We start from the raw sequence: 26,838 nt of genomic DNA on the forward strand, positions 1-26,838 counted from the left end.
AGGATAAAGAACTGGATGGAGAACCTAAGATATTCTACAGTATCCTTGAAACATCCTGATGAACCTGCTTTTTATTAACAGTCAAGTTTCATTCAATCTCTACCTTGACATGGAGATATTATCAGTATTGATCTCCCTATTACCAGAAAACAGAACACAGTGGTGTGGATCACAGAAGGAGAGAATGAGTGGACTTGTCTGGCCATATGATGCCACACTCCTCCCTCCTTTTGGAAAAACAAGTTGGAAGGAAAAATATTCTAGAAGTTCTTTAACTTCAGCATCAAAATCACTAGGAGGGACTGTGGAAACAAAGGTGGTTTAGCCTCAGCCCCAGAGTTTGATAGGGTAGGTCTAGCACCTACACTCCTGTTCCCCACAGGAGGACTCACATTCCATCCAAGCATGATGTCAGTTTGCCCCAGTAAGAAACAAGAAAATGACTCATTGTTATACATCAAGCTCAGTTAGCTGCTGCCCCTCCACTTCCTAATGACTGTTTCTGGAGATGCACGTAGCCTACTGATGGCCGTGTTCCGTGCCCCTGCCTGTGTCCGTATGGCTGACTCCTAACAGCTTCAATGACTCTTAGCAGCTGAACTCCAGCTACTGCTCCATCTCTCCGGGAGTATATTCCAATTCCATATTCAGGTTCTTGGTTGGTATATAACGATTCCACTGAACTGCAAACCTTCCAAGCAGTTCCTGAGTTCCCTTTGTATCTCTAGAGCCTGGCTCACTACTGGGCACACAGGATAGAATCAATGAATTTTTTTGTAACTGAATTGATGCTGATCTGTCTTCCCACTTCGATTACATTGCTATACCTGGTTGATACGTTACTTTTACTGAACTCTAAACCCAGCTTGATCCACTGCAACTCTGACGCCACAAATCTCATCACATCAACTCCACAATGAAAAAGTTCTGCCAGTCCCTACTGTCTAACAAATAGATTCGAAATTCTTCAACGTGGCAGGAAAGCATCAAAAGCCTAGTTCCCCCCTGACCAGCTTATCTCCCAACGTTTTTTCCCCCTTTCTACTTGAAGCTCTGGCCGAAGGACATGTTCTTTCACACCTATGTCCACTCTGCTTAGGATGCTCGTTCTGTTATTCTTCAATATGTATTCACCCCTCGGGGGCAAGGTCAAATCTAACAGCTGGCCGCTCTCAAGGCAGGTCATTCCCCTCTAAGGTGGTCCCCCTCCTTTCCCTGGCAGACTACTATCATTATTATTTAGGATGTGTTTGCATCATCTATTTGCCCCCAAGAGTCTGTGTGCTCTTCCAGAGAAGTCAGAGCATAAGTAAGTAGCCCGCACTCAATAAATGCATTTAGAAGGAATAAAGGGTGGTGGGACAGTCCACATGGCTTGAGCACAGGGTGACCTCTCAAATATGAGCATGTTCACACAGCAACCGTGACATGAGCACAGTAAGGGGAGCAGGGGTGTTTAGCTTCAGAAATAATAAAAACTGGTCTTTAGGTTTTGAAATGATAATACATAGAGAAAATATATGGAAAAATGGCAAGATTTTAAACCATTAATAGAAAGGGGCCTCAATTTTTAGGGCATTTACAAGAGACTGTTTAAACGTATTCATAACCTGAAAATCATCTACAGATTATGGCAGCTGGCAAAGCCAACCATCATGATTTCATTACCGTAAGAGGGATGCAACCATCTATCACCAAACAAACCATATTACTGTAAAAATAAACTGCCTTCTAAGCTACTTACATTAAACACTCTGTTTCTCTATCTAGGACCTGGCTAGATGAACTTCTAAAAATTATTAAAAAGCCACTTTTTTTATCGTGTTAAAGTTTAAAGTAGGTTAACAGTTACTTACAACAGTTCAAATTCATAAGTCAGCAATTCAAACACTTACAATCGTTTTAGCGATGACAGTCCCCAAAAGGCACCTGGATCTATACTACTAATAAGATTGTTTCGGAGGTCCCTGTTAAAAATAAAATAAAAGTTATTTATATCTTGACACTGCAGGAAATATTTAGGCACACTGCACCTATCTGCTATACAGAAAACAACAATAACAATAATAATAATGGGAGGAAACTGAAGCCAAAAAGGTTAGGCCAAAGTCATCCCAGCAGTAGAGCCAGAATTCAAAATCAAGAAATCTGGTTCTGAAGCCATTTGTTTTGGTCAATATAAGAATAAAGGTATATGTCAAAAAAGATATGTGTCCTAATATTATTCCAATTCAAAGTTATGACTAAACTACAATCTTACACATTATTTCTACAATCTCTTCCTTAGTATGCTACATTTCAGTTATCAAAATAAATCAGACTATATTTGTCACAAGCATAATTAAATTTTTTAAACCATTTTCAAAAATATACACTCTAAAATTCATGTCATTTGCTTATTCATATTTTTTCCTCCCCAGGCTTCTACGGCTAGGTTCTCTATAAAACAACATGTTCATTCACAAAATACAGCTCAAAGCAATGATCCACCAGCTCCCTATACAATGGCATCTGATAGCAGTCACAACTGACAGCAGTCCCCTGCTTATCCATGGGGGGATACATTCCAAGATCCCCAGTGGATGCCTCAAACTGAAAATAGTACCAAACCCTACATATACTATGTTTTTTTCCCTATACATACCTATGGTAAAGTTTAATTTATAAATTAGGCACAGTAAGAGATCAACAATTAAATAGAACAATTATAACAATATTTTGTAATAAAAGTTATATAAAATTGGTCTCTCTCTCAAAGTATCTTATTATATAAATGTATTGTCTTTTCCATCTTAACTAAGGGTTTAACACACACTGTGGCCATAACTTTTGCCAAGTGAGGTATGACGACAAAACTAGTACAAATTTTCTTCCTTTTTCAAAATTTCACGGAGATTCATTCTTACCATGAATCTAATCAACCTCAGCATACAATTTTTTTCCTCTCCTTATTAAAGTCAAGAACTTTCACCTTCCACCTAAGGTGCTTCACTTAAAGGAAGCACCTTACAGCTTCCCTTTAGCACATCCAAACTGTCAGCATCAGTATTCTCATGCTTTGGGGACGCTATTAAGTAAACCAAGGGTGACTTGAACACAAGCACTGTGAAACCTCAACAGTGGATCTGATACCCGGGACAGCTACTAAGTGACTCATGGGCAGGATATGCTGGACAAAGGGTTGATTCACATCCTGGGTGGGATGGCGCAAGATTTCATCACGCTACTCGGAAGAGTGTGTAATTTAAAACGTAGGCATTGTTTATTTCTGGAATTTTCTGTTTAATATTCTCTGACTGTGGTTAACCATAGGTAAATGAAACCACGGACAGCAGAGCCTCGGATGGGGTGGGGTGTCTTTTGTATCCCCATTCTTCTCCAGTGCTCGGCTCTTCCATGCCAGCACACTACCACTGGGGGCACCAGTGAGCGTCACAGCCAGATCCCTCCTCCAAGGTGGATGTGGACCACCCGCTAAGGCGCTGCTGTCCTCTGGGTGCCTGGGCTCTGCTGAGACTCCCCAGTTGCCCCACACAAGTGTCCAGCTAACCTCTGTAGAGAGCTGACCATCAGCCACAGGAGTGCTGAGAAGCAGAACAGTAGCCCACTTCCCACATGCCTGCCAGTGGCTGGCCCACAGTTCAACTCTGCTAGACACCCGAGGTAGGCCCATTCATCAGGACTCACTCATAACCTTGCCCAATGGAGGCCTGAGTGGCCTCTGGTCATCTCTCAGAATGCCTCAGGTCAGACTGTGAACAGAAACTCCAATTTCTCTTCTTCTGGGAGTCTTTCCGGAACAATGGCAACACTGCCTCCTCCGTGTGTGAGCTTCTGACGCCAATCCTCGTAATTATCCATCACTGTCTTCATAATTATTCAGCTTAGGGATACACATGGAGTTGGTGAAACAATACAGAAATGCAGAGCAGTGTTGTGTGAAAGGAGAGAAGGTTAGCACTCCCCTTGACAAGGATGGAAGAGGCCTTCGGGCCTGACAACATGCATACGGTTAAGGCATTGCCACCTACTTCGTGGCATCTAACCACTGTTTTTGTCATACAGAGTGAAGTAAGTCAGAAAGAGAAGAACAAATACCGTATGCTAACACATATATACAGAATCTTAAAAAAAAAAAAAGGTTCTGAAGAACCTAGCGGCAAGACAGGAATAAAGACACAGATGTAGAGAATGGACTTGAGGACACGGGGAGGGGGAAGGGTAAGCCGGACAAAGTGAGAGAGTGGCATGGACATATATACACTACCAAATGTAAAATAGATAGCTAGTGGGAAGCAGCCACATAGCACAGGGAGATCAGCTAGGTGCTTTGTGACCACCTAGAGGGGTGGGATATGGAGGGTGGGAGGGAGACGCAAGAGGGAGGAGCTATGGGGACATATGTATATGTATAGCTGATTCACTTTGTTATAAAGCAGAAACTAACACACCATTGTAAAGCAATTATACCCCAATAAAGATGTTAAAAAAAAAAAGAAATGCAGAGCAAAGCGCAATGCAAACCCAGGGTGGCAGGTACCTCCCCGGGTTCTTTAGTCCCTCACTTAAGTTGAGAATTAAAAGGCCTTTCTGAAAGTAGTTCCTGGACCACCGGTGCCGCCTGTTATCACAACACTGAGGTGATGTGTCTCAGGATCTTTTATAATTATTGCCCCATCATGGCCATTCTAGCCTGTGAGAAGCAGCCTAAATTCTCAATAGAAAATCCTCAGTTTGCTTTCTCAAGCATCCAACTTGTCTACTTGTGCTTAAGAAAAGGACACTGAGGAAGGCTGACTGCAGTGAGCACAGATCCACATGTTTCCTCCCAGTAATGAGGGAGGCACATTCAATTTTACTGACACCAGCTAATGAAAACTAACCATTGTATGGCCTGCTTCATAACTTGCTATTTTTTTTCTAATGGCTCATTCTAACTACATCTAACTAATACAGACAAGCTACAGAGTTAGGGCTGGTTTCTGGACAGGTTTCCTGGCAATTTCACAAAAGCATCCTGAGGAAACTGGCCCTCTGGCCCTCACAGTGCTGGTAAGTCACTGCTGTAAACCCAGCATTCTCGATGAGCCATCAACCACGGCTTCCAGCACTATCCATGCTGTTTCATACAGGGTGACAGAGGCTGACCAGAAATTCTCGAGAACTCTCCTCTGGAAGCACAACCACAAACAGTGACTCCTGTGCACGTAAACGTCATACCCACCAGCAAACCCTGTCCTGCCTTTTCCGTGTCTCACTCCCACCCTAACACATCATTCTTCCCTAGCTGGACACAGAATTGCAATTGCACTCCCGATCCTCCAAATCAGAGCCAGGTTCTTCTAAATAAAACTGAACCCTCGGGTACCTTGAAATTCTTTAAATAAAGGAAATGACTATTAAACATAGTATAAAATCTATGCTCTGGTTATCATTACTAAATTAGTATTTCATTGACCCAAACTCAGATTTTATGTTCCACAAAGATGGGGCCTTTGGGAGGTGAACAGGTCATGAGAGCAGGGACTTCATGAATGAGGTTAACGCCTTCGTAAAAGAGACCCAGAGAGCTCCCGCATCCCCTTCCGCCAGGTGAGTGAGGCTGCAGCAAAAAGACAGACAACTAGGAAATGGGCCCTCACCAGACACCGAATCTGCTGGTGCCCTGATCTTGGACTTCCCAGCCTCCAGGACTGTGAGAAATAAAGTTTTGTTGTCGATAAGCCACCCAGCTTATGGTATCTTATTACAGCAGCCAGAATGAGCTTAGACAGATGATAAGTGGATGAAAAAGTAAACCATGGCTGAGAAACAGAATTACATTACCTGACCTTAATGATAAAAATCTTTTTAGTAAGTAAGAGTTAGCCACAGAATTATTAGGATATTCATAGTCAGACAATGGAGAGACCGCTGCATCTCATTCATAACCACTTACACTTCTCAATCAAGGTAGAGGGTCATGATGCAATTGACCTTCAAATAATTCAGAAAACGTGTACATGTAGGCATATTCCAATATAAAGGGAAAAACTAATGGCATGTTGTTACTAATTACTGGGTAAGTAAATTTTTGATATGGGAGATTACTATAGGAGATTATTCTTTCAATGTTTCTGTATGTTGAAAATTTTAATTAAAAAGTTGGGAACAAAAATACTTTTAAGTCCCAGGAATTACAACTAATCATCAGGCCCAACTTATTAGTTCCCATCTCCCCTCCCCAACCAACCCCAATCCTACACCTCAAAGAGATAAGATGATTTTAGGAGAAAATTCAATCAATATGTTTTTGACCTATATTACACAAGCAAAAAAGTGCTGCAAAAAGAAATATATAATGTCAGTTCCATTTTTTCAAAACATGTTTCCCTTTTCAGATTTTAAACAGTATCTACAACAGGAAGTGATTTAGATAAAGCAGTACATAAATCTGTGGTCAGTGATGTACTGCATGTGTTTCTACAAAATATCTCTCATGAATAACAGAGGACTATAATATGATTTAAACATAAACTTTTTCTTCAATAATAAAGAATCCTAGACACATTATATAATATTTAATAATAGCCATATTAATCAGGTATTGCCAAAAGATATTTATAGTCAGATTCTTTAACATCTCCCACTACCCTTCACCAACCCACAGCTTCCCTAGTGAACACGAGTCTAACTTTAGGATCTACGGCTAAATCTGAATATGCTGCATCATTAAAATATAAATGAAAAGGCGCACAAGAATTGCTTAAACAAAATTAAAGGAATATCTTAACTGTTGTTAAAAGAGCTAAGTCCTTTAGGAAAGAATGCACGGTGTATCAGATAAGATGCTTTTTAGCTGCAAGTATCAGAAACCTTTACTTCAAAAGGCTTTAACAATAAAACAATAATTCTCACGGGGCTTCCCTGGTGGCGCAGTGGTTGAGGGTCTGCCTGCCGATGCAGGGGACACAGGTTCGTGCCCCGGTCCAGGAAGATCCCACATGCCGCAGAGCGGCTGGGCCCATGAGCCATGGCCGCTGAGCCTGCGCGTCCGGAGCCTGTGCTCCGCAACAGGAGAGGCCACAACAGTGAGAGGCCCGCGTACCGCCAAAACAATAATAAAATAAAATAATTCTCAGGCATTACAAGAAATCAACAAGTAAAGCAGCTTAAATGGGTGGTTCCATCCATCTCTCAGATCCACCCTTCTCAGAATGTCAAGTTTGCCTCCAGGCTGACCCTTAATCAGGGTGTGACATCCAGGTCCAGAAATCACCTCCAAGCACAGAGTCATGAAAAAGAATGGACACTCTCCTTGTATCTTCTTAGGAGCCAAGAAATCTTCCTCCAAGCCTCACAGTTAACTACTCTTCATCTCTTATTGGCAATGCCTCTATCAACCCCTAGAGAAAGAGATGCTGTGGTGACCTAGAGCCATCATTTGGTATGGAACGAAGGCTGGAAAGTCAAACACATTGGCCACTAAGCAATTCTAGAGTCAGGAATTAAGAGTATATAGGGGAGGTGTGTCACTAAATACTGGCAAATATATAACACAACCCAAGAATAACAATAAAAAATGAAGAGGGAGGTGGGAGAGAGGAAGGATAAATGGGTCGATGGATGAATTGATGGACAAGGTTAGAGACTGTAAACCACGTTTGGTTCCCTTGAGCAATGCCTAAGACACAGTAGTCTCAAAGGCTCTCTGTTCAATAAAGGATCCTCACCTTATTTATCTGATCAGCAACAACTGAGGCTTGACCCACACCCACCTCTCACTCCTCACACACTATACTTTCTCTGAGGCAATCTCATCACTACCTTGTCTCTAGACTCAAATTTGTATCTCTAGCCCAAACTTACCACTCCTGTGAGTTCCCTATCACATACACAGCTATCTAACTCAACATCTACATCTGGACATCTCACAGCCACCTCAAAAATCAGCATAGCCCAAGTTCAATACCGTATCAGAAACCCTAATCTGTGCTTTATCGAGCCCCCCAAGTGATTCTGATGCACATCAAGTTGGATAACCACCAATCCAGGCTAGGGCACTGGTCTCTAAACAGAGATTATGGGCTTTAAATTATCTTAGATTTAACACAGCTCCCTACTTCCCCCTTATCCTCACCCCTCATTCCAGCAGTCAGAGCATCTTCTGCTCACCGTGGCTCAGAGTAAAAGCCAAGGTCCTTACAATGACCTACAGGGTCCTCTACAATCTACCCCTCACCCCTCATACCTCTCTGGCCTCACTCAGCTCTCCTTGCTGTTCCTCAAACAAAAGCAGCATGCTTCACAGCACAGCCTTTGCACCTACTATCCCTCTGCCTGTAACGTTCTTTCCCCAGGTGACTCAAGGCTCAATCATTTGTGCTAAGCCCCTGCACTATCACCATGCAAAACTCGCATACACACACAGTGCTGACACACCCAAACTCCACTCCATGTTTTCTTTACTCATAGTACGTCATCCCTCAGTTCCAGAACCCCCACAAATACCAAAACACAGATGCTCAAGTCCTTTGTATAAAACAGCATAGTACAGTGGGTCCTCCATACCCATGGAAGGTGGAACCCTGGGCAGGGTGGGGAGCCGGGCAACTGTACTTATGCTATAAAGCTGCTTGCTATGTTTACTATTCTGTTTCTCCCCACTGCAGCAGAAGCTCCATGAAGACAGGACCTTTGCTGTGTTCACTAATGAACTGCAAGCCTAGGACCGTGTGGGCTATTAATAAATATCTGTTGAGGGCTTCCCTGGTGGCGCAGTGGTTGAGAGTCCACCTGCTGATGCAGGGGACACAGGTTCGTGCCCAGGTCCGGGAAGATCCCACATGCCGCGGAGCGGCTGGGCCCGTGAGCCATGGCCGCTGAGCCTGCGCGTCCGGAGCCTGTGCTCCGCAACGGGAGAGGCCACAACAGTGAGAGGCCCGCATACCACAAAAGAAAAATAATAATAAAAATAAATAAATAAATATCTGTTGAACAATTTTAAATTAGCTACTCAGAAAAGACTTAATAATGGTTGAGGCAATATTTGTACCAAGCATTGATATTAGGCCAGTTACCCTTTTACTTAACATGATATAATAAATCTACATCAGTTATCCACTGAACGCACTTTTAAAAAAATGCAAATTAATCCTTAAAAAAGGCAGACCATAACCTAGTTTCTAAGATGTCATAAAGATTTAGGTATTATGTCCTAAAAATAAAAACCTCAAACCATAAATTAAAGAAAAACTCAATCCAAATATTCCTACTTAAAAAGAAAAAGAAAAGCACACACACTCTGCTACTTTCTTATAAGGGACAAAAACAAATATTGGGTTGGCCAAAAGGTTCGTTCCGTTTTTCCGTAAGATGGCTCCAGTAGCGCTTAGTTGTCTTTAACTTCATTCGAAACAATTTGTTAGATTGTATTGTGACAGCTGTCATTATCAGCATGCGTTTAAAAAAAAAAACACTTATTGGGCTTCCCTGGTGGCGCAGTGGTTGAGAGTCCCCCTGCCGATGCAGGGGACGCGGGTTCGTGCCCCGGTCCGGGAAGATCCCACATGCCGCGGAGCAGCTAGGCCCGTGAGCCATGGCCGCTGAGCCTGCGCGTCCGGAGCCTGTGCTCCGCAACGGGAGAGGCCACAACAGTGAGAGGCCCGCATACCGCAAAAAAAAAAATCAAAATTCGTGAATTTTTGTGTAGCCATTTTAATATTGAAGATGGAAGAGAAAGCAACATTTTCGGCATACTGTTTTATTATTTTAAGAAAGGTAAAAACGCAACTGAAACACAAAAAAAGATTTGTGCAGTGTATGGAGATGGTGCTGTGACTGATCAAACGTGTCCAAAGTGGTTTGCAACGTTTCGTGCTGTAGATTTCTCTCTGGACGATGCTCCATGGTCAGGTAGACCAGTTGAAGTTGACAGCGATCAAACTGAGACATTAATTGAGAACAATCAACGTTATACCATGCAGGAGATAGCTGACATACTCAAAATATCCAAATCATGTGTGGAAAATCATTTGCACCAGCCTGGTTATGTTAATCGATTTGATGTTTGGGTTCCACATAAGTTAAGCGAAAAAGACCTTCTTGAGCATATTTCCACATGCGATTCTCTACTTAAATGTAATGAAAACGTTCCATTTTTAAAACCAATGGTGACGGGCGATGAAAAGTGGATATTGTACAATAATGTGGAACGGAAGAGGTCGTGGGGCAAGCGAAATGAACCACCACCAACCACACCAAAGGCCGGTCTTCATCCAAAGAAGGTGATGTTGTGTATATGGTGGGATTGGAAGGGAGTCCTCTATGATGAGTTCCTTCCAGAAAACCAAACAATTAATTCCAACAAGTACTGCTCCCAATTAGGCCAACTGAAAGTAGCACTCGACGAAAAGCGTCTGGAATTAGTCAACAGAAAACGCATAATCTTCCATGAGGATAACACAAGACCGCATGTTTCTCTGATGACCAGGCAAAAACTGTTACAGCTTGGCTGGGAAGTTCTGATTCATCCGCCATATTCACCAGACATTGCATCTTTGGATTTCCATTTATTTTGGTCTTTACAAAATTCTCTTAATGGAAAAAATTCCAATTCCCTGGAAGACTGTAAAAGGGACCTTGAACAGTTCTTTGCTCAAAAAGATAAAAAGTTTTGGGAAGATGGAATTATGAAGTTGCCTGAAAAATGGCAGAAAGTAGTGGAACAAAACAGTGAATACACTGTTCAATAAAGTTCTTGGTGAAAATGAAAAATGTGTCTTAGTTTTACTTTAAAACCGAAGGAACTTTTTGGCCAACCCAATACGAATGATGGAAAACAAGCACGCTCCCAAATGAAAACCAAACATTTAGAAGAACAAAGTGGTAAGCCTAAAGAAAAAGGATCCATTCTAGACGGAGTCTGTAGGAGTGTGTCCACCTGCACCTGTTTTACTTTGTGGAACACTTAATACATCCAAAAAAAAGAAAACAAACAGAAAATTAATCCTCTTAAGAAGTCCATTCTTCATCCCAAAAGAACTGCCAGGAGAGCTTGCCTTGCAGGTTTACTCGATCTCTGGGGCTTATCTGCTAGCTAGCTCAACCCAGCCAGCCCTGTTATACTACCCTACGTGCCCTACCCCACACTACTAAGCCTATCCCTTATTCTGCATGGCTTGGCTACAGTAATTTTAAGGCCAGAGCTTTAAAGTTTGGGCCCTAGTCTGAATAATTTCTTGACCTATCACTTGCTTTTTACACCACATCCTTTTCTGCCATATTTTTAAGTTGTTTGATTTGTTTGTTCTCATTTTCAGGGGTCTCTAACTAGCCAAAGCAGCTGCAAACATTTGGCTGCCTATGTCTCTCAGGCAGAATTCTCCCAGGCAGCGTGTCAGTGCAAGTGGCTTTATTCGGGAAGGGACCTCAGCACACACTAACAGGAAAGTGGGGAAGTGAGCCCAGAAAGAGAAGAGAACCAATAACGGGGGCATTGTTGAGGCGATCTCTGCTGTGCTCAACTGATACTCAGGCCCCTGGGCACCTGTGGAAGGCAGCCTAGAACACACTCAGGGTCGTTCCTCTTGGAGTGGTTACCCACCATCTGCTTTCAGTCACTGTTTGAGGGTTGCTGAGGCAGGGGTGGGAGAGTGGGGCAGCTTTCATTCCAGCAATGGAGCAAAGAAAGCTCTCAGGTTTTGCATTTGGAAGACTTAGGGAGAGACACTGAAGGGCGAGTGTTGAAGGAATAAAGTCCGCTACAGTGTTTTCAGGTGATTTTGAAAATTTTGAAAATGATGTCATTATACAAACATGAAGTCATTTATTTGGCTAGCTATGTCTTAAGTTGGATTCCCCCAAAGCAGCTCAGGACACTTCTAAAGCACTTCCTGGCAAAACAGCAGGCTGCTGTAGAAAGAACTCTCTCTCTCTCTCTGCTAACAAACCCCAGTGGCTATTCTGCTGCTCCCCTGGGAAACTCTAACAGAGGGTCCTAGCCCATATGCCTCAACGGCCACACGACCAGTTCTCCTGCTCTACATCATGCTGGATCCTGCGAAATTGGGATTTTGCTTCCCCAGGAAAGAAGCCTCAGATGCCCCTTGCCCTTGGATCCAGAACCTTATATTGGTTTCATGTGATCTTTTTCCCTCCCTCCCCTCATCCCAGGTAGGGACGGGGAGGCGAGCAAAGACAGAGCCCTTTCCTGGGGACCCACCAACATGTAAGCTCTTTCTATACTCCCTCTAACTCTCCAGTTAGCCCAGGGAAGGTGTATTGAGGTGAAGAGGAATTTTCTTTCTTTCCTCCTTTTTTTTTTAAATCTGTTTCAAACCTCTTTTTTACATTTAGGGTAGGACTTCAGGAACTCACTGGTCAAAAACTGAGTACTTTTTTCTGTTTTGTCATCACTTCTCCTGAGGTAGAGTAATTAGGAAACAGGCAGGGAAAATACACATCTGTTAATCTATCAAAATGCTACATCATTGTCACAGGCTGAACTGTGTCCCCCCAACTGTCTTATATTTAAGTCATAACCTCCAGTATCTCAAAATGTGACTGTATCTGGAGACAGGGTCTTTAAAGAGGTAATTAAGTTAAAATGAGGTCACACAGGTGGGCCTTAATCCAATAGGACTGGTGTCCTTACAAGAAGGGGAGATGAGGACACAGACACACACACAGGGAAGACTTCGTGAAGACACCAGAGGAAAACAGATGGCAACTTATAAGCCAAGGAGAGAAGCCTGGAACAGATCCTTCTCTCATGGCCCTTAGAAAATAACAACTCTGCCAGGGCCTTGATCTTGAACTTCCAGCCCCCAGAACTATGAGGAAACAAATGTTTGTTATTTAAGCCACCCAGTCTGGGGTACTTGTTACGGCAGCCCTAGCAAACCAGTACAGTGATTACACTCACAGAGATTGTTTTGGGCTCTATTTCAGACACAAAGTCCTAAAGTCTCCGCAGTCCTGGAAGAGATGCCACCTAGATACACTATTGATTGTGTAAGAGCCAGAAGCAAACTGGAGTCCACGAGAAGCATCTTACAGGGATGAAAATCACAGAAGGGTACAAGAGATAGTCTTTGGGTTCAGTCGCAGGATGAGGACAGCAGTGCAAAGGCACAGAGCAGGTTAGAAAGCTAGGTAACCAGGCAGAGAGGGAAAATGAGAAGCATTATGGAAACAGCAGAAAGTATGAATGAAGAGATTGTTCAAGGAGTTGGTATGGAAAGTACTAAACTTAGAGAGTCTTTAAAATTAGTAAACCAAATCAGAAAGCAGCAACATGGTTGAAACTATAAATACGAAAGATGGTGCTGTGCCCTAGGGGAAGGAAAGCCACCAGTCCTCTCCCACACCTTCCTCTCCGAGGCCCCTGCACCAACACCCTACTTCCAAGCCCAGGTGGAATAATGGGGCAGCGCTAGGGAAGGTCTAGAAGCCGGCAACCAGCCTTGGGTAGTGAACTCCCACAAAAGGGTCAAGCAACTGGCTAAGGGCTCTCTTTGGTCTACCTTGTGCTCTGGAAATCAAGTGAAACAAAGGCCAGGGTCATTTCCACGAGAGGCCGCAGGGCCCTTTGCAGCCTCTGGTCCCAGGAGGAACGTGGAGGAGGAAGGAGCAACACCCGGCTCGTGCCCACAGAGGAAGGCCCTGTGGGTGGGGTGCTTCCTCTGGGACGCTTGCCCCTCTCCTTCCTTCTCGGGGCCAAGTCTTCCAAGACTGCAGTCGGAGCCTAGCTCTACCATCCCTGTCCCCTTCTGTCTCAAGTGGGCGGCTCTCCTGCAAAGACAGTGTGAGAAGCAGCCATCCCCCCAGGCATGCGCAACCCTCCTCCATGGCAGTGGTTAAGGCCAAGGTTCAGGCCTAGGCTTGGAAGTGTACATAGAAAATGCCAAGCATAGGGCATGCTTAGGTAAAGATGATCCCGGACAGAGGAAGCCCAGTCCCAGAGTCATCACTGGGATTTCAGGCTGAAGCCCCCAACAATATGACAGTCTTTCAAAGTCCCCCAGTGTGTGTATGTGTATATACATACACATATATGTACATGTATATATGTACATATATACATGCATACCTGTACACGTGTGTGTGTTTCTCTCCGGCCCTATATAAGAGAGATGGTGTTCTGGGATTCTGGTATAAACAGCCCCCTGGCTGAAAACAATAGCAACATTTTAATATCATCTAATATGTTGCTGGCAACCTAATGTTTCTAACATGTACAGGGATTTATTTTCAACAAATGGCTAAAAATAAGGCCAAAGACAAAGGAAATTAAAAAGTAAATGTAAAAAGGACGGTAATTCACACCATAGCACAGAACTGTAGCTATGCTGTCCACACTTCGGATGTACATGAACCACCACAGCAATCCTGGTGCCAAAAGTAACTTGTGTTTCTAAACACAACAGACACCACTTAACACCTAGGAGTGCCTGTCATCCTTCCTTGGAAAGGGCAAACCGCACTGACCCTGCCATCATTCTGAGCACCTACTCAAGGCCTGACAACGTGCTACATGCTAAGGGTATCTGTCAGGCACAATGACTCTTCTTGCAAGGAACAGAAAACCAAACAGGAACAGGCTGCCTCATTCAACTCTAACAGTCCAGAGGGAGTCATACTTCGGCGAGGTCCCGCCAGCTCCCCTACGCTCACCCTGATGGGCCCACCCCACACTCCTCAGTGTGTCGGCTCCAGCCCAAAGCCCACAGCAAGGTGGCTTCTGTACCAGAAGTACAAGCATCTTTTCTGATGAAAGTGAGGAAATTCCTCTCCCCAAAGCCCCAAGCAAATCTCAACTCAGTTAAATTGGGTCAAATGCCCATTCCTGAACCAGGGACCATGGAATGTGTGTGGACTCTCCTATCAAGATAAGGCCTAGAAATGAGATGCAGCCAGCATCCTCTGAAGCACGTGGACTCTGTGGAACAGAACAGGAGGGCTTGAATGAAAACAGAAAAAAAAAGAAAATCTGAGAATTAAGCACTGCTGTGCCGAGATCATTTTACAGGTGTGTGTGTACACACATGTATATACATACCCATGTTTATATGTATACATATGCACACATGAGTGCACTGCTATATATATGTAAATGCACACACACACACACACACACATATATATATAAAGCCTAATTTAAAGATGTTTGATCTTAATGAAAAGGACAGGCCTACATAAAAGGATGAAGAACTCTGGATGTTACATGCTTAAATAACACATCTATGATCAAAGCAATAAAGTCCTGTGGGATTCAATTGTGGCAGAAGACACTAAGTAAAACAGTCAAGGAAAGGCACACAGAAGGAGAAAAAGTGAAGCAAAGAGAACTAAGAAAATGAGGAAAGTCTGTTATCCAACAGAAATGGAGATGCTCACTGTGACTGGCTCCCTGATGTATCGGAAACGTTATCCTAAGTGTATGAGTAAGATGCGAATTTGAAACTTGATCCTAGAATAGCATTCAGCACACAAGCAATTCAATATCCATTTTTAATCCATTAAAAACTCACCAAGGCAAAAACTAAGTGCTACTTGGCACACATCTTATCAGAAGCAAAACTAGACCTCATCATTAAACAAAACAGAATTATCACATTCAAAGATGGCTGAATAAGATAGTCAAAGTTTATCCGAAAGTACTTCTCCTGGATGTGTTTTTTTTTGATTCTACCGGACTATCTTATAAGGCATAAACATTATGACAGAATTTCAAAACAGCATTGAGGCTTTAAAACCCACTATCATGCATGGCCTGTTTTGTAAATAAAGTCACATCCACGTTGATTCGTGTATGCATTCTCAAGATACTGGCATAATTGGGTCACTGTGACAGAGACCATATGGCCCACAAAGCCTAAATTATTTAATATCTGGCCCTTTACAGCAAGTTTGCGCTTCTGTGCTTTAATGAATTGTTTTTTAAAATGCAATTCTGAGATGTTTTATGATAAAATATTGGGAAAACTCAATTTTTATTTTGAAAAGTTGAGAGTTTAGTAACAGACTTACCATGAAAGTGCAGTGAATAAAATACCAATAAGAGATGATAATAAAAGAATACTCACAATCTTTCAAGGAGACTTAACCCAGAAAATGAGCCATTCTTCAGCTCGGATATTTTATTGTTACTCAGAATCCTAAAAATGACAAAAAAAAAAAAAAGGTAAGTTGCCTAATATATGTACACCATCAATATCAAAGTAATTTAGCTTGTTAGGTTTCAATCTAAATATGAGGAATTCTAAGAAGTCATTTATTACCCAAAGAATTTTTGAGATGCCTGACCAAAAAAAGGAGCTTCTTTCTCTGAGAAACGACCCAAAATAGCTAACTTGCACATCTTGTCACATCTTGAATTGTTCCTGTCACACTGAACCAAAAACTTTGAAATAAAAAGGGAGAGAAGTCAACACAAAACAGCTCTTAAGTTCAGAATAAAAATAAAGAATGCCACGTACATTTACATAATTAATCAACTTACATAAGTTGAATACTTAAAAACTGGAAACAGAAAAATGCAGAACAAGTGCTCTACAGAATACTGACTTTAAAAGAAATACAGTATCTTCTAGATACCATTTCAATAATGCTGAATATTACTTGTAACTTAACCATATGCAAATCTGTATTGTGTGAAAATATGCTTTTTGCACACACGCACAGACACAGGTAGCTATATTACAATACTAAATCTCATGTATTAGGACGATGCTCTTAAAAAAAATGAACTGGAAACAAAAAAAAGATTTAAAAGAAGTCCTAGTTGGCAGGACTTGCCTAAGAGCAGACAATGTGTACATGACCTTGCTTCCTCTCAAGGCTTTGCAACTACGCTCCTTTTGCAGCTTGGATGCCAACACAGTAAGTCCCCTACGTACGAACCTTCAAGTTGTGAACTTTCAAAGATGCGCCCATGTGTTGCACAAGTGGTTGCGCTTTTAATGAAGACCTGATGGAACTGGAGGCCCAGAGAAAGGACTAAGAGAGACAAGAGGAAGAAGAAGTAACTGAAGAGATTTACGACACAGGAAATGGCATGGAGATTTTCTTTACTTCAGGAGACACTGCTAGTTTTTGAGGCACAGGACCCGATCATAGAACGGTACACGAAGGTTGCAGCAGCCATTCAGAATGCAATCCAGTGCTACCATGTCATCTATGAAGAGAAAAAAAGACCTACTATCCAGACAGCACTGGATCGTTTTTTCAAGAAGGTAGATGGAATTGAATCCAGCAAGGAACCAGAACCTGTGCTGTCAACGTCAGGCGTGAGTGAAACAGCAGCTTGCCCTCCATCTCCTATCGCTGACGATCCTTCAGCTCTACCATCTCCCACCTCCTCTCCCTCCTCCAGTCAGTAACTCTTCTTGCCTGTTCACTAGATGCCAGCCCTGTATGCCAGCTGTTGTACTGTACTACTGTACTTTTCAAGGTGCTGTACTGTAAGATTAAAAATGTTTTATTTTTTGTGTTTGTTTTTTATGTATTATTTATGTGAAAAGTATTATAAATCTATTACAGTATAGTACTGTAGAGCCAATTGTGTTAGTTGGGTACCTAGGCTAACTCTGTTGGACTTAAGGACAAACTGGACTTACCAACGCACTCTAGGAATGGAACTCGTTCGTATGTACGGAATTCCCATACAGGAGAAAGTGCAAAAGCTACCTTATTTGGGGGAATGATACCCAGATAAGGTAAATGAAAAAAACCAAGGCATAGAAAAGTTAAATTAATGGCCCAAGATCACACTAGCGGAGGCAGAGGCAGATGTGAACCCCGGCACGCTCCACTCCAAACCCCACATTCTTCAATATACACCAACGTTGGTCAAGAGCCACTCTTACCGGCATTTTAGCAGAAAATTCTCCATCCCACACAGTGTTGCAACTTCAGGGGCACCCTCACACTGCGTACAGGCTGAGTGCTGCCCCCCACCTGGGACGGTGCAACACTGTATAAACAAATGTTAACAGAGAACACCCCTGGGTCACAAGATTTCAGGTATTCATTTTCATTTTGTCTACTCTCATCTTTCTTTTTAAAAAAAATCCACTATGTGTATGAAAACAAGCAAAATCAGCCATTTGACTGATTTTCTTTGGCTTTAAGTGGAATTTTTTTTTTAATCCCGCTAATGCAGGTTAACATTTCACAGCATTTTGGTGAGATGATTACGGGCTTCTAAAGTCAAGCATACTTGTGCTTGAAGGCCAGCTCTATCACTTTCAAATTACACTAGTCTTGGGCAAGTCACTACATTTCTCTGTAACAGAATTCCTCATTCATGAATGGGAAGAACAGTATCTACCTCATATAACTCTAGAAGGAAAGCAGAAAACGCCTAATATACTCAGTGAGTATTAAGTTTAAGGTTCTATTTCCTTGGTTCTAAGACACATATCTTCCCTCATTTTAATGTTTCTGAAATCAAGATGTATCTGGCAATCAAAGTACATTACTATGTAGTATTTTCTCTCTCCAAGCTGTTACTAAAGCAAGGATGGTGATCAAAAACATGCCGGGTTGGGGGGAAGGGGGGAGGGATAAATTGGGAGATTGGGATTGACATATACACTCTACTATATATAAAATAGATAACTAATAAGGACCTACTATACAACACAGGTAACTCTACCCAATACTCTGTAACGGCCTATATGGGCAAAGAATCTAAAAAAGAGTGGATATATGTATATGTATAACTGATTCACTTTGTTGTACACCTGAAGCTAACACAACATTATAAATCAACTATGCTCCAATAAATTTTTTTTAAATGCAAATGAAAAATGATTCGTATCCTCAAGGAATTTACACTTAGCAAAAAAGAAATAAACATCATAATCACATTCAGAAATGCAAGCTGGAATGTGAACTCTACATACTCAATCAGCAAAGACAGAATTTAGGTGCCAATATAAAGCTTAATATTCCATTCTTACACCTTCGGGCAATTTTCACATTAAAAAGACCAATAGCATGAACTGCAAGATTTTGTTCATTTTAACTAAGCATATGTAATCTTAAAATAAAAATTCAAAATCAAAAAAAGCCAATTAGGGCTTCCCTGGTGGCGCAGTGGTTGAGAGTCCGCCTGCCGATGCAGGGGACACGGGTTCGTGCCCCGGTCCGGGAAGATCCCACATGCCGCGGAGCGGGTAGGCCCGTGAGCCATTGCCGCTGAGTCTGCGCATCCGGAGCCTGTGCTCCGCAACAGGAGAGGCTGCAACAGTGAGAAGCCCGCGTACAGCAAAAAACAAACAAACAAACAAAAAGCCAATTAAAACACCATTTTCTCTAATCAAAATTACAAAAGGTTATTTCAAGTAAGGTGGTAGGCACGGGCAAAAGCAAACTTGGACTTGGACATGGCCACAAGGTAACTGGAACAATATTTCTCCAGCTGCCTAGCAGTCCACACCCAAGAGCCACCAGCCTTGCTTTCCTAAATAGGCACTGATCCTAAGCTAACAAGTTACCAAATCTGACAAAAAATATATTCAATGACCTTATTCAGACATGATTTATAACAGACAAAAACTGGAAACTACCGAAGAGTTCAGTTTGTGTAAGAGGAGTAGTTAAATGATGGTACACCAAACAACAAAATGTTATACATCCATTAAAAAATGATGCTTTTAAAGGAAAGTTAATAAAAAGGAAATTGTTTACAATCAGTTAAAAAGCAGAAAACAAAACTGATATCATTGATTGAAAAGATGCAGAGACAAAAAAAAGACTTGGAAGAAATACATCATAATGATCACTATCTTAGTGATGAGGTTTCTACTTCTCTTTTATTCTTTATAATCCTGCAGTATCTTTTGAAATATCTGGAATAACTCTTATTTTTAAAATATACTTTCTGATGATAAACCTAAGAATCTTAATTACCAAATACAGCTTGAAATTGACTTAATTTTGAGTATAATTATATCTTAGAAATAAACACTGAAGTAAGGAATACTTTATTTGTGCTTTGAGATTTAAGACTCGCATTTCTTATTTACATTCCAAAAAGATTTATGGGGCTTCCCTGGTGGCGCAGTGGTTGAGAGTCCACCTGCTGATGCAGGGGACACGGGTTTGTGCCCCGGTCCGGGAAGATCCCACATGCCACGGAGCGGCTAGGCCCGTGAGCCATGGCCGCTGAGCCTGCGCATCCGGAGCCTGTGCTCCGCAACGGGAGAGGCCACAACAGTGAGGGGCCCGCATACCGCAAAAAAAAAAAAAAAAAAAAAAGATTTATGTAGTCACTATTTGCAACTTAAAAGGCAGTAGTGCAAAGAACAATAGTGTTGATATCTAGAGCCCAAAGTTTTAATTGAGACCTCACAAGTAATAAATGATTCCATCTGTGACAAGTCACTTCACTTTTCTAGGTAGACTTCATTTCATCAATTTTAAGACAGAAAAGATTAGACCAGAATGATCACCAAGCTCCTTCCAGCTTCTTTTAATTTTCTATAATTATTCATGTTGTAATGAGCAAAGCTGTCGAACTTGATGGTGACTGAGAATTTACAACCAATAAACCAAAAGTAAGGAAAACAACACAATCTACCAAGCTCAGTGCCATTGCTATCCTGTTTCTGAATGAAGAATGAAACCCACATATAGAAGTAGCTTGGGAAAAACTGCCAGGGTGGTAACTGAATTATACTCACTTAGATTCGGTATTGCTTCAGCAAAAGGACTGTCATTTGCTCAGTCATAAAGGCTTTAGCAGAATTAATGATAGATTTTATTGAGAGTAAAAGGGAAGACATTTCATCACACTTAAAAAGTTATAACTGTAACCTTAAAGATAGTTTCAATATATTCAGTCTACATATTACTTGATGTGTTAAAGGATCTTGTGCAAGAAAACAGGATCGGTGTGAATAAATCTACTCTTCAGACAGCTTTTACACTCAATTTTGAGACGGAGGGACTGTGGAACTAAAAAATGCATAATATCACGTAACACATAAACCTAAAACCTATTCATACTCAATATGTTTGCTGACATCTTTGAAATTTCAAACTTTCTAGGAGGTAACTAAATGAAAAATATAAAACTTGACCAGAGTTATAAAGCTTATTATAGATACCCATTTCTGTTCTATACTAATGATGTTATCACCACATTATCTATAGACAACACCTCTTGAATTTAAATACAAGAACAGTTTGTTGTCCATTGCTACCATTTAACACAGAAACAAGTTAGTTCAGTATATCATGTATGCTGAAACATGAAAAAAGGAGTAAGACTTAAATGCAGACATGTTTTTTTAAAAAATCAAAACTTTATGGAGCAGAAAGAAATAAAAATTAAGCATTACAATTTCTCAGTTGCATGCTATTCCAGCTCCCAGAATGGAATGCTGTTCACAGGATCCACACCCTGTATGGCAGAAGACACAGAATAATTTTCCTTTTGAGAGGAAATGAAAATATATTTCAAGAGCATTAAATATTCAGAGTAAACGTTAGGAATATAATTCTTAAAGGCAATATGATTTCCTGAAGGAAAAAAAAAACAGATAACTAATCAAATAGGGTCATCAGAGTGGGTTGAATGGTGTTCCTCAAAAAGATACATCCCTCCAGAACCTGTAAATGTGACCTTAATTAGGAAAAGGCTGTTTGCAATGGAAGTTAAGGGTTTGAGATTGTCAAGAGATGAGATTGTCCTGGATTAGGGTGGGCCCTAAAGCCAATGACAAGTGTCCCAGAAGAGAAGGGAAGAGGACACAGAGGGTCATGTGAAAACAAGGGCAGTCTCAGAAAGAGAGGGAAAAAAAAAAGAAAATGGAAGGCAGGTAGATTTACAAGCATAATAACCAAAAATTTTCCAGAACTAAGGAAAGGCGCAAATGGGACTATGTTTTTAAATGTAGTATATTTTAAAAACTTCTTTTTTGGGACTTCCCTGGTGGTCCAATGGTAAAGAATCCGCCTTCCAATGCAGGGGACGCGGGTTCGATCCCTGGTTGGGGAACTAAGCTCCTACATGCCGCAGGGCAACTAAGCCCACGCGCCACAACTAGAGAGAGAAAACCCACACACCACAACTAAAGAGAAGCCTGCGCACCACAACGAAAGATCCCACATGCCGCAACTAAGACACGACACAGCCAAAAAATAATAAAGTATTTTAAAAATGACCATTAAAAAAACCTCCTTTTTGACATTTTTAATGTTACAATATAAACAATATTTACATCTACTATCAAAGACAAAGGACTAATTCCCCAAATATATAAAGAGCTCTTTAAAAAAACAAATTCTCAATAGAAAATCTAGCAAAGGCCATGAAAAGATAGTTCAATAAAACTAAACACTAATGGGGTTTCCCTGGTGGTGCAGTGGTTGAGAGTCCGCCTGCCGATGCAGGGGACACAGGTTCGTGCCCCGGTCCGGGAAGATCCCACATGCCACGGAGTGGCTGGGCCCGTGGGCCATGGCCGCTGAGCCTGCACGTCCGGAGCCTGTGCTCCACAATGGGAGAGGCCACAACAGTGAGAGGCCCGCGTACCGCAAAAAAAAAAAAAAAAAAAGTAAACACTAATGGATCATAATCATATGAAGGGATATACAACCTCAATCACAAGAGAAATGTAAATTACTAAAATAAGACAGCATAAATCACTTATCCAAATAGGGAAAGATGTGATAACACATTTTATATTCAGAGAGAAACAGCCACTCATATTTTGCTATAAATCAGTAAAATCACTATGGAGGGCAAAAACACAAATGCATATATAATATTTGATTCATTTATTCCTTCTGGAAATTTACCCTAAAGACATACTTACACATGTGCAAAATACAGTACATATGTTATATATCAGTTATATATTTAGATAACAAAATTATTCATTGCACTATAAAAGCTAATTACTGGATATTTAAGTTGGTCCCAGGAATATGGGATTGGATTAAGTTATCCATTAAATGGATACCATGCAGAATGTGAGGCTGGGAAGCTCTTTAGGTATTCAATATAGAAAGACCAGAGACATACTGAAGACTGAGGGCATACATTTACATATTAAAAGTTACCATCCCTTGACATTTCTGATTTGCTAAAATAATAATACAAATGGATTCTGTACCAGATTTATCATGTAGAATAACACCTGTTACCGCTACATCTTGATCAAGAACAAGAAAAAGAGGCAATATGGCTAGGCTACACTTCTGAGTCACTAACCTCAACGGGCACACAACTTAAACCTTTAGGGCCAACTGTGATAAGTTAAAATCATAAATGTTACCTCCTCAAATGTTTAATGCTTTGCTTCATTTATCCCACTAATGAAAACTGGTTACTCCCCATGTTCTCTTGGGGGCAGCCAAATCCAACCCGCCACCTGTCTGCTTGACAGCCCATGGGATCTAAAATGGTTTTTATGTTTTTAATGGTTGAAAGAAAACCAAAAGAATAATATTTTATGATACATGAAAAAATCTATGAAACTCAAATTTCTTAAAGTTTTATTGGAACACGAACATGCCCATTTGTTCACATATTGTCTACAGCGGCTTTGATGCTATGACGTCAGACTTGAGCAATGCCAACAGAGACTGTCTGGCCAGGGAAGTCTAAAATATTTACTATCTGGCCCTTTACAGAAAAAGTTTGCCAACTCCTGTTTTAGTGTACTGTCTCGGCTTATTCTGTTTTCAGGCAAATGAAAATCATGCTGATTTCTAAATTAATTCCTCCTAGCAAGTAAGAATAAGAGTATCTACTGGATTTCAAAACTCTCCATCGATTTGAATAATCTTTATTTTAAAATCACATTTAATTCCGCATGCCATCAGCAATTACACACATTTTGTCCCCAGTATTATCAGTTTGTTCACCATTGTGTCCTTCTGTTAATTGGATGCATTCATTCATCCATTCATTCATTCCTGCAGAAAAAATTCTGGGTGTTATGCTTCAGTCCCTGTGTGTCAAAAAATGTTTTGCCCTCACTGTCATATCGTCATATCATTTTTTTAAAATAAATTTATTTATTTGTTTATGGCTGCATTGGGTCTTCGTTGCTGCACGTGGGCTTCTCATTGTGGTGGCTTCTCTTGTTGCAGATTCCGGGCTCTAGGCACACAGGCTTCAGTAGTTGTGGCTCGCAGGCTCTAGAGCACAGGCTCAGTAGTTGTGGCACACAGGCTTAGTTGCTCCACGGCATGGGGAATCTTCCTGGACCAGAGATCGAACCCGTGTCCCCTGCATTGGCAGGCAGATTCTTAATCAGTGCGCCACCAGGGAAGCCCATATCACCTTGTTTTAACAGCACTTTTCATTATCGGAAATTACTCTTCAGATATTTGCCTATTTACCATGTCTCCCACGACAAGGTAAAAACTCATAAAGCATAGGGATCTTTTCCAACTTGACTGTCACCACATCCCCACACACACACACAAAAAAATCATAATGGTGGACATTTGAGAGATTCTATCATGCAGCCATTGTTTTTTTTTAACATCTTTATTGGAGTATAATTGCTTTACAATGTTGTGTTAGTTACTGCTGTATAACGAAGTGAATCAGCTACAGGTATACATATATCCCCATATCCCCTCCCTTTTGAGTCTCCCTCCCACCCTCCCTATCCCACCCTTCTAGGTGGTCACAAAGCACTGAGCTGAACTCCCCGTGCGATGCAGCTGCTTCCCACTAGCCATCTATTTTACATATGGTAGTGTATATATGTCAGTGCTATTCTCTCATTTCGTTCCAGCTTACCCTTCCCCCTCACCGTGTTCTCAAGTCCATTCTTCACATCTGTGTCTTTACTCCTGTCCTGCCCCTAGGTTCATCAGAACTTTGTTTTTTAGATTCTATATATATATATATATATATACACATATATATACATGTATGTGTGTGTTAGCATACGGTATTTATTTGTTTTTCTCTTTCTGACTTACTTCACTCTGTATGACAGACTCTAGGTCCATCCACTTCACTACAAATAATTCAATTACGTTTCTTTTTATGGCTGAGTAATATTCCATTGTATATATGTGCCACATCTTCTTTATCATTCATCTGTCGATGGACACTGAGGTTGCTTCCATGTCCTAGCTATTGTAAATAGAGCTGCAATGAACACTGTGGTACATGACTCATTGAATTATGGTTTTCTCAGGGTGTATGCCCAGTAGTGGGATTGCTGGGTCATATGGTAGTTCTATTTTTAGTTTTTTAAGAAACCTCCATACTGTTCTCCATAGTGGCTATATCAATTTACATTCCCACCAACAGTGCAAGAGGGTTCCCTTTTCTCCACACCCTCTCCAGCATTTATTGTTTGTAGATTTTTTGATGATGGCCATTCTGACTGGTGTGAGGTGATACCTCACTGTAGTTTTGATTTGCATTTCTCTAATGATTAGTGATGTTGAGCATCCTTTCTTCTTTGTGTGGATACACACTCATTCACTCCTCACAAGAACACTACGAAACCGATACTATTCTTTTTTTCTAAAACAGTAACAACAAAAATTCGCAAGTTAGGCAACTTGCCCAGGTTCATATTCAGACCAAGTAGCAGACTGAAGATTCAAACAGTGCCTGATAGGTAAGTGGCTTGTGGGGCTAGGGAGGTACACTACTCAGATCTCCCTTCCAGAGAGACCCTGCACAGGAGAGCAGGCAGCTGACCACTTCCGGCTGCAACTGTCCAGAGAATCTGCCTCAGTTTCCAAGCAGAGGCCACCCACTTTGCAGGCAATGCCAGCCCAGGACTGAGCACAGCAGTGATAAGTAGGTTCTCTGTTCCTGGACAGTACAGACTCCCCAGCAGTCCTGCTCTGCACCAGAGTTCCCTGCTGTGCTGGCCAAGACTTTCCCATAGCTGCATGGTAGTCTGCTCCACCCAACTGTCCTTCCTTCCCCCTCTCCTTTCACAGGGGCTAGCCCTGCATCTCAATCCAGAGGTGTTCCATACCCACTTCTGCTTCATCTCCCTTTTTTCCCATAGTTATTTCCCCGTGTAAACATCTTATTCTTCTAACCCCACTCTGGCATGCACCTCCCAGAGGATCCAACTGATAAGATGCCCACAATATCTGTTCAATAAATGAAAGAAATAAAAATACAGCTGGGTTTAATGTTCTGTGTTCAAATGTCCCTCTACAAGGAATTAATGATACAGTATCTACAATGTCCGGGCATGCAGCTGTAAAGATGAGACACAGAAATCTCAGTCCCAAGCTCATTCCTTCTCTGAGACTTACGGGAAAACAATGGGGGGGGGGGGTCAAAAAACCTACCAGAATATGTCTAGTTTTCTTCTTTTAATATTGCAATAAAAGTTGTCCCAAGATACTTTTTTCCACATTTGAACCCTTCTAAAATTAGAACCATCTTAAAATGGCTATCAAAAGAAATGTCCAGCTACTAGGAAAAGTTGTCACTACTGGCAAAGACACAAACCGTGGCTGAAATGTGAAGTCTGGATGCTTAATTACAGCTTAATGTTCATACATTAAGATTTGACTATGATACAGCACTGAAATAAAAAGTTGTGTAATAGAAGACTGAATATTATATGACAGTCAGCATAATTAAAGGCAGCAGAGTAAATCTTCCAGAATTTAACATTTAGGAAAGACGGGTGGGATTCATTCATGAGCCATGGAGAAGTATCACTCAAGCAGCTGATGTCTCTCATAAGCCGCCAGCTAATTTATAAGGGAAGCAGTTTAACTCCCAGTGAAACATGATTAAAAGGGGGAGGGAGGAGCTTGTTAAATTAACCAAGTAAAAAGGACAAACAAAACCCTAATATTCTTTATAGACAGACAAACCATATTGCCAAGACT

The 26,838-nt window shown here is 41.4% G+C and overlaps 1 protein-coding gene and 1 non-coding gene across 2 annotated transcripts in view; one reads left to right on the forward strand and one right to left on the reverse strand.

Moving 5' to 3' along the window:
* Positions 1-26,838, reverse strand: part of ADGRA3 (adhesion G protein-coupled receptor A3) — a 118,620-nt gene that overhangs the window by 70,633 nt on the left and 21,149 nt on the right. The window contains exons 2-3 of the mRNA XM_030832196.2: positions 16,068-16,139; positions 1,896-1,967 (exon numbers count right to left, since the gene is read on the reverse strand). Coding sequence (XP_030688056.1) covers positions 1,896-1,967; positions 16,068-16,139 — 144 coding nt within the window. The remainder of the gene's footprint in view (positions 1-1,895; positions 1,968-16,067; positions 16,140-26,838) is intronic.
* LOC115839939 (U6atac minor spliceosomal RNA) lies at positions 3,932-4,057 on the forward strand. The gene has a single exon (XR_004034249.1). It is a non-coding gene; the product is annotated as a U6atac minor spliceosomal RNA (small nuclear RNA).

The sequence above is a fragment of the Globicephala melas genome, chromosome 5 (assembly GCF_963455315.2).
Source record: "Globicephala melas chromosome 5, mGloMel1.2, whole genome shotgun sequence".
In the NCBI taxonomy this organism is placed as follows: Eukaryota; Metazoa; Chordata; class Mammalia; order Artiodactyla; family Delphinidae; genus Globicephala; species Globicephala melas.